We start from the raw sequence: 13,620 nt of genomic DNA, 5'->3' as shown, positions 1-13,620 counted from the left end.
CAAAGGCTTGCTGGTTTAAATAAAACAAATTGCCGTTTGAGTAGTAACAATGCCTGGATTCTGAATGCTTTTTAGTATCTTTGGAAAGCATCATATTCCCATTTCTTAATTATAAAAAAGTCTGAGTCTTTACCAGGGTCCTGTGGTTGCAGATCCAAGAGTAGACTCCAAACTGCTATCTTGTGTTATTACGTTTTTCCTGATTATTTTAATGCCTACTTATATAGTGCTTTTGATCCATAATGACACTATTTCTTCACCAATTCAGAACAGTACCTAAGATTTGTGGAGATTTCAGGATCCACTGTTGGCTATTGTTGAGCTCTTTTATAAAGGTACTATCAGATGGCCTGAATTGTGTCCTTTAGGTGTGGTGGTAAAGCTATTGGAAATCTTTAGGGTGCTGTGACATGCCTATTCTCTATCCCTGGACAGGTGTATGATGGATACTGATGATGAGGTACGGGACAGAGCGACCTTCTATCTGAATGTGCTACAGCAGAGGCAGATGGCACTGAATGCTACGTATATCTTCAATGGTCAGTGAGAGCCAAGAATGGAGACAGATAGACTTTTCTCCCAAATGGTGTCTTGGAAGCATATTTCATGAAGATTTACATATGAGCTGACTTCACTAGGCAAAATGCTTGGTTTTTGTCTTCCATTGCACTTCCATTTCTAGGGAAACCTGAAGTATGTAAGGGCCCAAAGAATATTGCTTGTTTCTGGTTCTCCTTGAGCTCCCTCTTGGATGGGTTTACCTTTTTTCTCTTTTCTTTTGCTGTCATTGAGCCCACATAGCTAAGTTGCTGTCTTTTCTGGAAGGTACTTCTATTTTGTTGAAAATTTTTATGCTCTGCTCCATGCTTCCTTGGATGAAATTATAAGGCAGTTTTATATAATAGCCTTCATTTTTAATTATTTAGGTCATAGAGTCTGTGGTTATATTTTTGTCTTCCTTCAGAAAGCTGAGATAAATATTACAGATCTGGGCCTATGTACATCCCAGGATTGGCGAGAAGTTATAATGCTGAGATTTCTCTGTTTCATAGGTCTAACAGTCTCCATACCAGGGATGGAAAAAGCCTTACACCAGTACACGCTGGAGCCTTCAGAAAAACCCTTTGACATGAAATCTGTTCCTCTTGCCATGGCTCCTGTCTTTGAACAGAAAGCAGGTAATGGGAATACTTAACTCTGTTAGTTTTTCTTTGTATATAGGTAGTTTTATACCAGTAAAATATGCTCTTAGCATATTGTCTCTAATACTTCGTTTGTTTAATTTTCACTCCTTATTCTAAATCTTATACAACTAAGATGGATGATATTTTATTAGGTTTTTAAAAAATTTCCTGGTTTTCACACAAAAGCAAGAATATGAAACATGACTCAGATTGAAGCTTTTTTTTTTTTTAATACTAAGTGTTATATTCTTTGTAGTTACTTGTCACTGTGTGTCTCAGAGCAGTCATTGTTCTCTCTCCTATTTTTATTTTCTGAAGTTGGTAATTTCTTAATTTTGCTATATCGGAGGTTTGTCTTGAAAGAATGTATGGGACAAGATCATAAAAAAATATGTAACTTTAAAACAAACAAACAAAAAGGAACAAAGTGTTTAAGTGGTTAGAACTGAGCATGAAAGATCTCATGCTCAACTTGCAACATTTTCAGTTTTCCTGTTGGTACTATACAAGTAATTTTTCCTACTTGAATCATAAGATTTTGTTTTATAAATTGTTCCTCCTTTTAACAGTAGTATTTATATATATATATATCTCCTGGTCCGTCTAAAGCAAATTTTTTATTTTTTAGGGCTTACTTTATTATTTCACAAAATATGTTCACTAAATACATTATAATTTGAGCCTCCCTCCAAAAAAGGAGACAGAGAACCTACGGGTATGATTTAGCAATAGCTCTGTGTACATCTGCTGCAAGTTTCTGCCTCATCTCTGTCTGTCTGCATTGTTGGCTTGATAGTAGGAGGGAAGCTCCATTGATTGCTCATATCTGTCTTTGTAGAAATCACCCTTGTGGCTACTAAGCCAGAGAAGTTGGCACCTTCCAGGCAAGACATTTTCCAAGGTATGATGATTTGATGTGTAGAAGTGATAGTCTTGCACCCTAGGGCATTGTGTAAATATAATGAAATCCTCCACTTTTATTCAGTGTGATTCTTGATGGGGGAAGTCTTCGTACGCCTGAATGTTTATTGTTGTGGGTTACAGTTGCTGGGGCTACCTGGAGTCCATGGGCTTTCCAGCTGCTAACTTACTGACTGGGAATGTTGTTCTTCCTCTGTATCTTGGTTAATAGGGAACTCTCATTCTACAAAATTAGAAATTTAGTTTCTTTTTTTTTACTTTTAGTAATTCTCTTATTTAAAAGATTATTTCACTAAAGCTTGGGGACATATTAGTTGAGTATTCAACTATTATTAGTAAGGCTATGGAAACAAAATATTTTAGGCATGTAGAATAATATCTTTTCCTGTCTTCTTATCTTTCTTTTTTTTGATAGAACAATTGGCTGCTATTCCTGAGTTTATGAATCTAGGACCCTTGTTCAAGTCTTCTGAGCCTGTTCAGCTTACAGAAGCAGAGACAGAATATTTTGTTCGTTGTATCAAGCACATGTTTACCAATCACATTGTGTTCCAGGTGAGATAAATGCCGTAACTGGCTCCTGTAGGGGCTTGGTCTGCTTGGAGACAAGTATTAATTCCCCTTTAGTCTATGATTCTAGTTCCTTTTATAGAGAAGAAAGTTGATAGCATTTCTGGTTTTCTTTCCTAGCTCTGTAACTGTAAAGATGCCTTCATATGATAGGTAGCTTTTGATGGTTAAAACTTAGGACATAAAACCAAAATGTCTGAAAAAGTTGGACACCATAAAGTATAACCTATAAAAAATAACCATCGTTTAACATCAGAGTAAATTAAGTGAGTTGTTCCAAGAACTTGGATTTCAAATTTGGTTCTCAGACAGCTATCTGACTTCTATCAGCCTGTTTGGTAGAACTCAGTCTCAGGAAAGAGAAAACACTGATGAATAATATAAACAAAAAGACCTCAAGAATAAGGCTGTCCCTGTTGCCTAAAGAAAAATCTTAGGAGAAGACGTACAGTGCTGTTCAGAGAGAGAAGGAATAGTGGGTTCCAGAACTGAGTTGTGGGTTGTGGGTGGGAAGGAACAACTTGCTTGAAAACAGTTCTTATCTTTCATAACTTTTCTATTTGCTAACTTTTCAGTTTGATTGTACCAATACTCTCAATGACCAGCTACTGGAAAAAGTGACAGTGCAGGTGGAACCATCAGATTCCTATGAAGTGCTGTGTTGTATCCCAGCCCCCAACCTCACTTATAATCAACCAGGAATATGTTACACTCTTGTTCGTTTGCCTGATGATGACTCTACAGCAGGTACTAACCCACAGAAGGAAAGAAATACTTGTCTGATTAAGAATGCATTACTACTTGAGCTGTTAAAAATCTGGACAAATGTTCAGGGTTCAAGAAGATAGTGATGGTATATTTATATTGATAAAATTAGTTACTGCCATAGAAATACTAATGTTATAATTAAGTCTGAGTATAATTTGCTGGACATTTAATCTTAAAAAAGAAACGACGTATACAGTGGTAGCACATAAAGAAACTTAGGCTTTCTGTTGGAACAGTGTAAACACTAGTGAGGGTTCATATACCTGACGTCTCTTGTGAAAGATTAGGGCCTACTTCTCCCTGATGTTTCTTTCCAGGGCATCCTAAGGACTTTTAATTTAGTAGATCCATGGCATTTTAAAACATAGCAGTTTTGTGGGTCTTATAGAACAAGGGTGGCACGTGAGAGCATGTCTTGGCCTGAGTGGCTTAGCCAACATTTGTGTATCCACATCTGAGAAAGATGTTGTAATTCTCTACTTGACTCATTATCCAGTCTTTGAGGGGGTTGGGGGAGGCCCTTGAAGGAGAGCCACCTGCTGGTGCCAATGGCATTTACAAATTTGGGGATTTGAGGTCTTTTGACCTATCTCTTGTGAAAGTCAAGTATTTGTGGTACTTGATTTCTTTTCCCCATTTTCCTACCTGAGTTCTCTTCCCATATTCACTGCAGAAGTATTCACAACTGTTATCCAGTTTTCACAGAAATAAGCACACACATCACATTTATATTTTGAACAATTTTTATTACTAGTACAGGAAAAAACAATTTTTACTACTAGTACAGGAAAAAACAATTTTTACTACTAGTACAGGAAAAAACAGATTGAAGTTAACAAAATTAACAAATATTGGGGAAGTTACAGAATTACAAGAAATCGTAGAAGTATTAGTAAATAGTTATCCCTGGTCATCGTTCAGTTACATTTGGGGCTTAACCTGCCTTCTCTTAGCCCCTCTCCCACCTCCCTTTTCAGATGTCGGTTCTGGGAGCCTCTGCCCAATCTTATCTGTGTTGGATGATAGACCAGGCTACTCACTCTAGCACGAGGTAGATTCAAGTTGGCACCGTTGCTGGGTCTGAATCCCAGGTTGTTCCCTCTAGCCCTGGATGGACCTGCACTTCTCTTCTGCAGCCACCCTGGATCAATAACCCCCTGGGTAGGAAGGCACTTTCTTATCTGGTTTGCAATATTTCTCCTTCAAGCATTAAGGCTGTCTGACTTTAACCTTTAATTACCTCCTTTATCCCTTTCTGAGGTTCCTCTAGGTCCATTGTCTTTCAGCTTCACTTTCTCTCCTGGTCTTCTTCCCTCTAGTTATATTTGTGTAAAGTACATCCACCAGTCAGTAATGAAGCTAGCTGTACCTACTCTTATTCCAAACCACTATCTGGGCCCAGTCTTAAGGTAGCCTTGTAGCTTCTGCCATCATCCTGGGATATTCTGCACTTCGTCAGTTTTTTCCAGTAGCCACCTCTCCTTGTTTCAAAATTCCTGTCCCTATTGTACTTCTCACTAAGTTTCTGTTTTTTAAGGGATCATTACTTCACCTCTTAATTTTTGAGGGAAGCGAAATGCTGAACCCATTGAAGAATCAAGCTCTTCCCTATTGACAATACTAGCTCTTCCCATTTCCCCAGGTTCATTTGGATAACTGATAACTCAGGTGCCTCACACCCCAGGGAGTGGTCTTAACAGAATACAATAAATACAATTTTACAATATCAAACCACATAAAGCAAGAGTATTGAAACTACAGACATTACATACAATACAGGAGAAAACAACACCAACAAGAGAAAACATTTCTACCAAGAGATGAAGTATTGGGGAGGTTCTCTCACCCCTCTTTAATAAGGGGTTAATTTCTTTTTAAAACATAGATATTACAAATTAGCCCAGAGGTTTCAACCTGTGGTCTGCTGGCTATGGATTCTTTTGCTTGATGGTTTGTTAGTATTTTGTTTATAAAAATTTGGCATTTAAAGAATTTTCTTTCTTTTCTGTTAAACTCAAAGGGTTTGCTGATTGGTGCCGAAAGTCAATTATAAACTCTTGTCATTGTATCTTGGAGAAAAGAAATGGAATTTTGTCTCAACACTTGGACTTTTAAAACTTTGTTAGTCGTTGATTTTTATTTGACACATCATCTACCTGCTTAAAAACAAACTCCTTTCTATTCTTTTTGTCTTTGTCAGAAATTCTAAAATTTTTAATCCATGGCCAATCCAAAGTCTTTGCTGTGCAATGAACAGAAGTGAAATACCAGGGCATAGATGGTAATAAAGGAGTCTTTTACCCATTCCTTCTCTCTTGCATTTTCCCATCAAAATATTCCAAATTTACCAATCACCTAAAGATCTACACATCACTCTACTTGTCTCATCTCAGAAAATACATCTTCCTTATAATCACAGAAAGAAATAGAAATTATATAGATCGTGATTTCCTTTTACTTGAAAATTGTATAGCATAATAGAAGGAATATAGGTTTGGGAGATAGATAAATTGGGATTTGAATTCTGACTCTGCTACATACTGACTGTGTAATCTTAGAGAAGTTATTTGATCTCTGTAAGCCTTTTAGGATTGTTGTAAGGATAAAATGAAATTAAATAAGTAAGGTAATTGGCATGAATAGAAGCTACTATTGTTTCAGTTCTGGAACTCTCTCTACTTTCTCCCTTTATCCTCTTTAAAATCAAGTCTTCCACAGTTCAAAAGACACATGCCCTCCAGTCTCCTCCAGAAAGTGTTCCATCGGCTATTCTTGTCTTTGCTGTGTCTTCACACGTTCCCACTCCTCCTGACTTTATACAAAAACCCCACTGCACCTGAAAAACTTACTTCAACCCAGCATTCAAGATGTTACCATAACTCCTTCCTTCAAATCATGGGCAATTGGTGGTGAGAGTAATCAACGTCCTAAGTCTCAATTCAGTTAGTCCTACTTATTATCGTCTATCCTCCAACAGCTACTCCTTTACTCAAAAATTTTCAGAAAAGCCTTCAAGGCAGCATTCTTTCTCAGCGTCCTTTCTCATTCAGCACCTTTCTTTCCTCTGAATATTTTCTGCACCAGTAACACCATATATTATGTATGCAACATTGGACAAATTTTCCCCCACTTTGGACCTCTGTAATGCCACTACCTACTTAAGTTTTTGTTTCATTACTTATTCAGAACCATTCTAATCCTTATATTGTTTTTATTATTGGACTGTTGGGCCTTATTGCATCATATTTCTCTTCTCAAACCATTTCAACAAATTTAAGTCACTCATTTAAAAAATCTTCAATAGAATATGTCCACACCCAGATCAGTGTTAACAGTACACGTATATAAGTTTCTTTTCTCTGTTTTTCCTTAGGGATGCTACCTTCCCTATGATAATTCATAACTCTTTCATATATACTTCAGTTCTTGACTTTCTGAATACGTTTGCTTAAACCTCCCTCTTAACTTGAGCTACCATAGGATTCTGATGGACTCTGAACTTGTTTCTGAATCTTCTCCATTCCATTATGTGTTGTTCAGTTTTAACTATATTAAGTCCTGACATTCTGTATTAAATCTGCAACTTCAATTAAGTAAAAGTTATCTCAGAGTTTTTTACTTTGACTCACCTCCAGCCTCTCACTGGGATCCATATTAATGACCCTTGATGAAACTTTGCATTCTTCCAGGATAAGCACATAGTCTGAATTTTTACTCAATACTACAAAAGCAGGATAGGTAGAACATTACTATTCAACCACCATTTCCCCTGCCTTTATCACTAGAGTTTGTATCAGTCTAGCCTTAAAATCAATCTACCTCCAATTTGACCCAGTGTGAGATTGGGTAAGATTCCCAGTTTGAGACCTCCTTATTCACCTGCTCATTCGTCTTGTAACCAGTCTGCCTTTCCTCACACACACTGAAATTTCTAACACTGCCTCTGTACTTACTTTCAACCTGTCTTTCTATCCTATTTCATGTTCCCTTTTCACAGCATCATCCTCAATATCCATAGTCTTTATTGCTGCCTTTCTTAGATGATAACATCTCTCCAGAATGCAGCATAAACATGCATATCCACTCATTTCCTCTTTTCCCTCTTTTGGCCTTAGGGAAAAAACCCTCTGCTTGTTTGTACCGCCCAGGCTTGGTTCACATCTGTCCGGCCTTAAAATGGATTCAGTATGTGAACATGTGTGAACTTCCTCCTTGACCTACTTTTATTACTCAAAACAATCCCACCCTATTACATGCACCTTCAGGTTTGGATATCAGAAGTATTAATGTTGTAAGGATTGCTGCTGATGCTCTCCGTTCAGATTTCACTTCAGGAATTTATCTCTATATGACCATTTATTCTTCTGAATCAACCCGCCTCGACATGATTATCTGAAAGAGTTTTCAGGCAGCCGCCAGTTTCCCGACGACAATTTCTTTCTATATATTTCTCCCATTTTCCTTGATTCCATTAATTGTGATCAAGTTTAACAGGCAACACTATGGACTGTAACCATTATAATGTTCCTCAATATGTCTGAGAATGATTTAATATGTATACTGTTGATTTAATTCCAATTTTACTTTAAGAACTTCTTCCTTTCCATTTTTCCTCTGCTCCTTTTCATTGGAAGAATATTAAACATCTGAATACTATGTCCGTCTGTAGGATTCATATTTTAAAGTGCTAAATATAGTTCTTTCAAAGTCCAATTGATTGCACTGTACTGCCTTTGCTTTATACTTGACTATCCTATAGCCTCTCCCTCTTTAAATATTCTACATTGTCTTTCTTCCCGTAGAACAGTACTTGCCCACAGATATAAGAGATAGCATCTACACCTTCTTATGTTGACTAGTATGCTCCTACCAACTGGCATCAATACCACACATGCCACCCCTCTAGCCCCAAGGTGGCCGACATCCCCAGACCGTGAGCTCTTCAGGAGCTTTCCCGTTCTCTGCAATACTGCTTTACTGACCCTGAGCCCCTCTCATGACCATAAGGTTCTCTCCTCTCCTCCATGCCACCTGTCCCTTTCTTGTCCCATTGAATCCCCTGACACAACTCGTATTCTGTTGACTGCCTTCTCATGGCTGCCTGATGTCCACTGTATCTTGCTATCCATGCTAGATGTGGAAATAACCTTGCTGGGTCCGTGCTCTGCCATCTGATGAACTCTCATCTTCGAAAGACCCTCTGGTTCATCTTCAGCATCCTGTCCTACTTCCCCTACCACCTGCCAGTGATGACACAGATTCACTGTCTTTTCTTCGACATCTACTCCCATCATGATCTGCCCTCATGCTCACCCTGACGCCAGTTATTTTGTCCCCAACATGCTGTACCTAAATCCATCTACTGTTCTGATTTACCCCCAAGCCCAATACTTTTTTGGTTCTACCATTGTGGAGAGAGTTATTGCTTCTCTGGGCTTCTCTCTGACCTTTCACATCTCACCAGGTCACACAATGACAGGGATGTCTCTAGTGTTTTCCATGGGCCACTACCACCACCTCCTCATCCTTCTCTATTCTCCTCCCACCTCTCCTGCCTTCTTAGAATTCCTGAGCCACTCTGCGCTCTCCCCCTGCATGGGCTTCCTCAGGCCCATGGTCCACTTTGGGGGAAAGTTCCTAGATTCTCCACATCAACTCCCTCCTTAGAGATCTTTGCCATCCTTCTTTGTGCAGTGCATTCCTTGATGCTGTCTACAAGCCTCTCCTATTCCTAGCTGTTAGAGGCCATCACCTGCCCTCTCTCATTCTTCTAGCCAGCTGGACCACCTCTCCTCTACTGTACTCTCCCACGTCTAGGACACTGCTCACCTGACCTCCTACCTCCTGGGTCAGGTTCATGGCTTCTGCCACTTTACTTCTCTACCGCATACATAGCAAAGAAACTGTCTTACCTGAGCTATGTGGCATTCTTTCAGCTACCATCCGTGATTCTTCCAACTGGATTCAGTAGTCTTCTCTGAAGTGTTCCCTTCTTAAACCCCACCCACAGCTCAGGCCAATCAGTCGGCTTTGCTACATATATACTGTACTGACTGCAAGCTCCACCCACCAACCTATGCTCATATCCCTGAGGACCCAGGCTGTGCTTTCCTCTTGGGCATCTCTCAGCATTGCCCCTTGTATCCCTTCATGTTTCCCTTCAGATCCCATGTTGTACAAACTTCTGACACACCACTTGGGGAGCCTCTTCCTGTGATTCTTGTATCTCTTTCCTTTCACCACAACACTTTCGCCTTCAGCCTTTGTTCTAGCCTCACACCTGGGAACCCCAAGGCCAACCCCACCGCACTCAGTCTCAACCAGCACAATGTCCTGGCTACTGCTGTTGTCCCTCCTCTCCTTGCTTCCTCCCTCGCAATCATCTCTCTCCCAGGTGTTTTTCCTTGAATGTTGTCACCCATACCGTCTGCCCTTCCTTTCCTGTGGACCTCCCACCCGGTGCGCTCTGCTCACGGCCCCACAACCCAGCTTCCTTTGGGCCAGCACTCCCGTCTCTCTCACCCTCCTGTCGCATGCATCCTCGCTTCCGGGACCGTCACCTTGGCCATGCGCTCCCTACCCACCGCCAGTGAATCCCAACCACCCCCATCCTTCCAGGGGCCTAGTCGGCTACATCCATTTGCTCGCTGTCTGCCTCGTCCTGGGTCCTCGACCCACACCCACGGCTGACGTTCCTGACTCTGAGGCCTCCGTCCACCCCGACTCAGGGGCCCATGTGCTCATGCTCGTGCTCCACCTCTGCCCAGCTCTCCACTCTCTGCCCCTTCCACCCAGTGATTCTCACCCGAGGATGCATGGCCCCCAAGGCAGCCTATCAGCAGCATCTTTCGGGCGTGTTTTTGTGTTTTCTTTTTCCTTTGTTTTTGGTTTTGTTTTTGTTCGAGCAGAGCACTGCTCCCCCTCAGATGTTCTGATAGGCCTCCCTTGGGGGCCATGCCCGCAGCCCCCCGCCTCGGGTGAAATCCACCCCCCCCACCCCCGAGAAGAATCGCTGTTGTGGAAGCCCCACCTGCCTCCCTGGGCTGCACTCTCCCCGTGGGCGCCTCTAGCCTTCTGTCGGTTGCCACTGACGCTTGCTTGTGCCTCAAAGACCCCAGCATTGCCCCCACGCTGCCATCAGCCCGGCGCTGTCCTCTTGGCACCAGCGCAGGCCCTCGCCTGAACGCTCACCGACACCCGACACGCCCGAACCCCAGTCTCCGGTAGAGCTCTCTTCTTGTCACGCCCCGCCCCCCATCAACACCGCTCTAGCCCCCAGCCTCTAGGACTCTCAGGCACTGTGACAGTCTCTTTCCTTGGTCCCAATCTGCCCCTTCCCGGCCCTTGCCGCTGGCCCTCTCCCTAGGTTGTCCCTCCTCAGGTCAGACCCGCGACACGGTCCCCCTGCAGAGCACCGGCCCTGTGGTCCTCACGTCTCTCCTTGTTTCCTGCCAACCAGACCTTCCCCTTGCGTCTTTCCTGCAGCTACTCTCCTTGGTCCTCTCGGGGGCCATTCTCTCGTCTTCCTCACCCCCAGCCCTGCGTGGGCAATGACTCCACAAGCTCCGTTAAAGAAGATGGTTCCCTTCGTACCTAGAGCTCCGCTCATGTCCCTGCCAGCTCACCCTGCTCGCTACCTATCGATCGCCCCGCCTCCCCTCCTGTCCTACCCTGTCAACTTGACCCACACCCCAACCAGAACCCTGTTCCCACCCCATCCCCGCTTCCCACCCTGCCCCACCTCCCACCCCCACCCTGGTCCCCCACCCCCCACCCCGTCCCCATCCCCCAACCCCATCCCCACCCCCCACCCCTTCCCCACCTCCCACCCCATCCCCGCCGGATCCGTAGTAAAGAGCCTGGCCAAAAAAGTTCTACTCTTGCCACAACATTCAAAGGCTGCAAGAGCAGCCACTGCTCCCCTCGCACTGCTAGCCACCCCTTCTCTGCTCCTCCTTCTCTATGCCTCTGCTCCCCTTGGCTGGCCCCTGATGTTCTTAACTTCCATCTTGTTGGCATCTCTGATATCTGTCTGGATGCAGACTCTGCCGACTTCCTCTTCACCTCACTCCCCCTGTTGGTGTCCAGCTTGTCTCCCTCCACCACACAATCCACCCTCCATCCTCCCCTGCATAGTTATCTTTACCTTGTCTCTCTAGGAGGGACTCTCCCTTCCAGCTGCTTCGAGGTCCAATTTTGACAATCCTTCCCTCGATCTTTCCTCTCGAGTTCATTTCATTCTGCCTTGCCCTGTTTTCCATGGATCAAGCCTCCTAAACAAGAGCCCCACCCCCGAAGCCCCACCATCCCACACCTTGCTCTCTCCCTCTGTGCCACTTTGCTGCCCAAATTATCTTCTTGGACTAGATGTATGACACCGCATTGGTTTGAAGGTCACCCCTCCTACCTTACTTCTCTGTCTGGAGTCTCTGTCCCCTGCTTGCTAGACCTCCACCCTTTCCAGCCACTTGCAATAGCAGAAGCATGGATTTGGTGATCACTGCAAAATGTCACTTCCCACCTTGATTCACTCCTCTGCCATTTCTAACTGTATCTGCCACCCACACACTGGACTCCATCCACATCCTGAATTCCCTAAGGTTACCTGCCAGTGGTTTCTGTACAGGCTACGCCTTAACGTGCCATGATGTCCCGTTTCCTCTTTATCACCACAGTCATTGTGGTGCCTTTCCACACTTGTTCTGAGAGCCCCAGGTATTCACCTGCCTGGACTATGGGGTCTCAGTTCCGCTATGCTCTGCTCCTACCATCTGGCCTCTACACTGCACGTGCCGATCCTCTTGTCCTCTGACAGCTGCTGACATCCCCACACTGGGAGCTTTTTAGGCTGCTTTCCCCTCTTCCATGGTGCCCCCTTTACCAAACCTGAGTCCCTTGCATGTTCTTAAAGTTCTCTCCCCCCCTTCCATGCTGCGCCTTCTTTTCCCTTCTAACGTAACCCAACTCACATCACATGGACCAACTTCTCATGGCTGACTTGCACTTTCTCTCTCTTTCCACACTGGGTGCTGAATGAATCTTGCTTAGCCCATGCTCTGCATTTCTCCAACTGTTGTCTTCGAGAGACTCTCAGCATCATCTTCAATATCCCATCCTACTTCCTGTACTACCTGCCTGTGATGCGACAGATTCCGTCTATTCCTTGACATCTACTCCCTTTGTGACGAGACGTCATGCTCACCACATTCCGAGCATTTTTGTCCCTACCTCTGAAAACACCTGCTGTCCCAATTCACCTCTAAACCCTTTACTTTTATCGGTGGGAGACAGTGGTTGCATACAAAACCTACCCTCTGACATTCACCATCTCACCATGCCCTTCAATGACTTCACCGTAAGTAATATTTCAAATGGACCACTACCTCTCCACCTCATCTGCTGGGTTCTCTTCCCACCTCACATGGCTTCCTCAGTGGCCATAACAATTCTGAGCTTTTGCTCCTGGATGAATGCCTGAAACCTTAGTCCACTCATGGGTAACAAAGTACCGAGATTCTACACAAACCAGATTCTGCACCAGCACTCCCTCCTTCGTGGTCAGCGCCGGCCCTCGTGGCCCGGCACGTCCCTGGTCCTCTGTGCAAGCCTTCTCTGTCCCCAGCGGTCAGGCGCCACGGCCTGCCTCTCTCACGCTTCCGGCCGGCTGGACCGCCTCTCCTCGACCCTACTCTCCCGCGCTCTGGGATGCTGCTCCCCTCACCTCCTGCCTCCAGGGCCCCATTTCCTTGCCTCTCCTCTCTGCTCCTCCCCTGCCTACAGAGCAACGGGACTGTCCTACCGGAGCCCGCGACGCTTCTTCAGCTACCCTCTGTGACTCTTCCAGCGGGCCTCAGGACTTGGCGCTGCTGTGTGCTCCATGCTTAGTCCCTCGCCCCCGGCTCAACCCGCTTCGGCCGGTCGTCTTCGCCTCGCACACAACGTACTGAGTGAGCACGCTCCACCCACCAAGCCGTGCGCACGCTCCCGCGGACCCAGGCTGGGCTGTCCTCCTGGACCTGCGCGAACGGCCCCGCCTGTAACCTTTCACCTTTCCCTTCAGACCCCCTGTTGCACACTCTTCTGGCACACCTCTCTCGGGGAGCCCCTTCCCGTGACTCTCCGTTTTCCTTTCCCCGCAGCGCTCCTGCCTTCTTTCTGCCCTCCCTCCGCCCTCACG

The 13,620-nt window shown here is 44.5% G+C and overlaps 1 protein-coding gene across 1 annotated transcript in view; it reads left to right on the top strand.

The window, feature by feature from the left end:
- COPG2 (COPI coat complex subunit gamma 2) overlaps nt 1-13,620 on the top strand; it is a 120,825-nt gene that overhangs the window by 77,927 nt on the left and 29,278 nt on the right. Inside the window, exons 16-20 of the mRNA XM_008512905.2 lie at nt 436-539; nt 1,053-1,178; nt 2,023-2,085; nt 2,521-2,660; nt 3,251-3,422. Of these exons, the coding sequence (XP_008511127.1) occupies nt 436-539; nt 1,053-1,178; nt 2,023-2,085; nt 2,521-2,660; nt 3,251-3,422 (605 nt within the window). The remainder of the gene's footprint in view (nt 1-435; nt 540-1,052; nt 1,179-2,022; nt 2,086-2,520; nt 2,661-3,250; nt 3,423-13,620) is intronic.

This window comes from Equus przewalskii, chromosome 4, assembly GCF_037783145.1.
Source record: "Equus przewalskii isolate Varuska chromosome 4, EquPr2, whole genome shotgun sequence".
NCBI classification, from domain to species: Eukaryota; Metazoa; Chordata; class Mammalia; order Perissodactyla; family Equidae; genus Equus; species Equus przewalskii.
The sequence above is the reverse complement of the archived record's forward strand: the minus strand, read 5'-3'. Positions and strand labels throughout refer to the sequence as shown.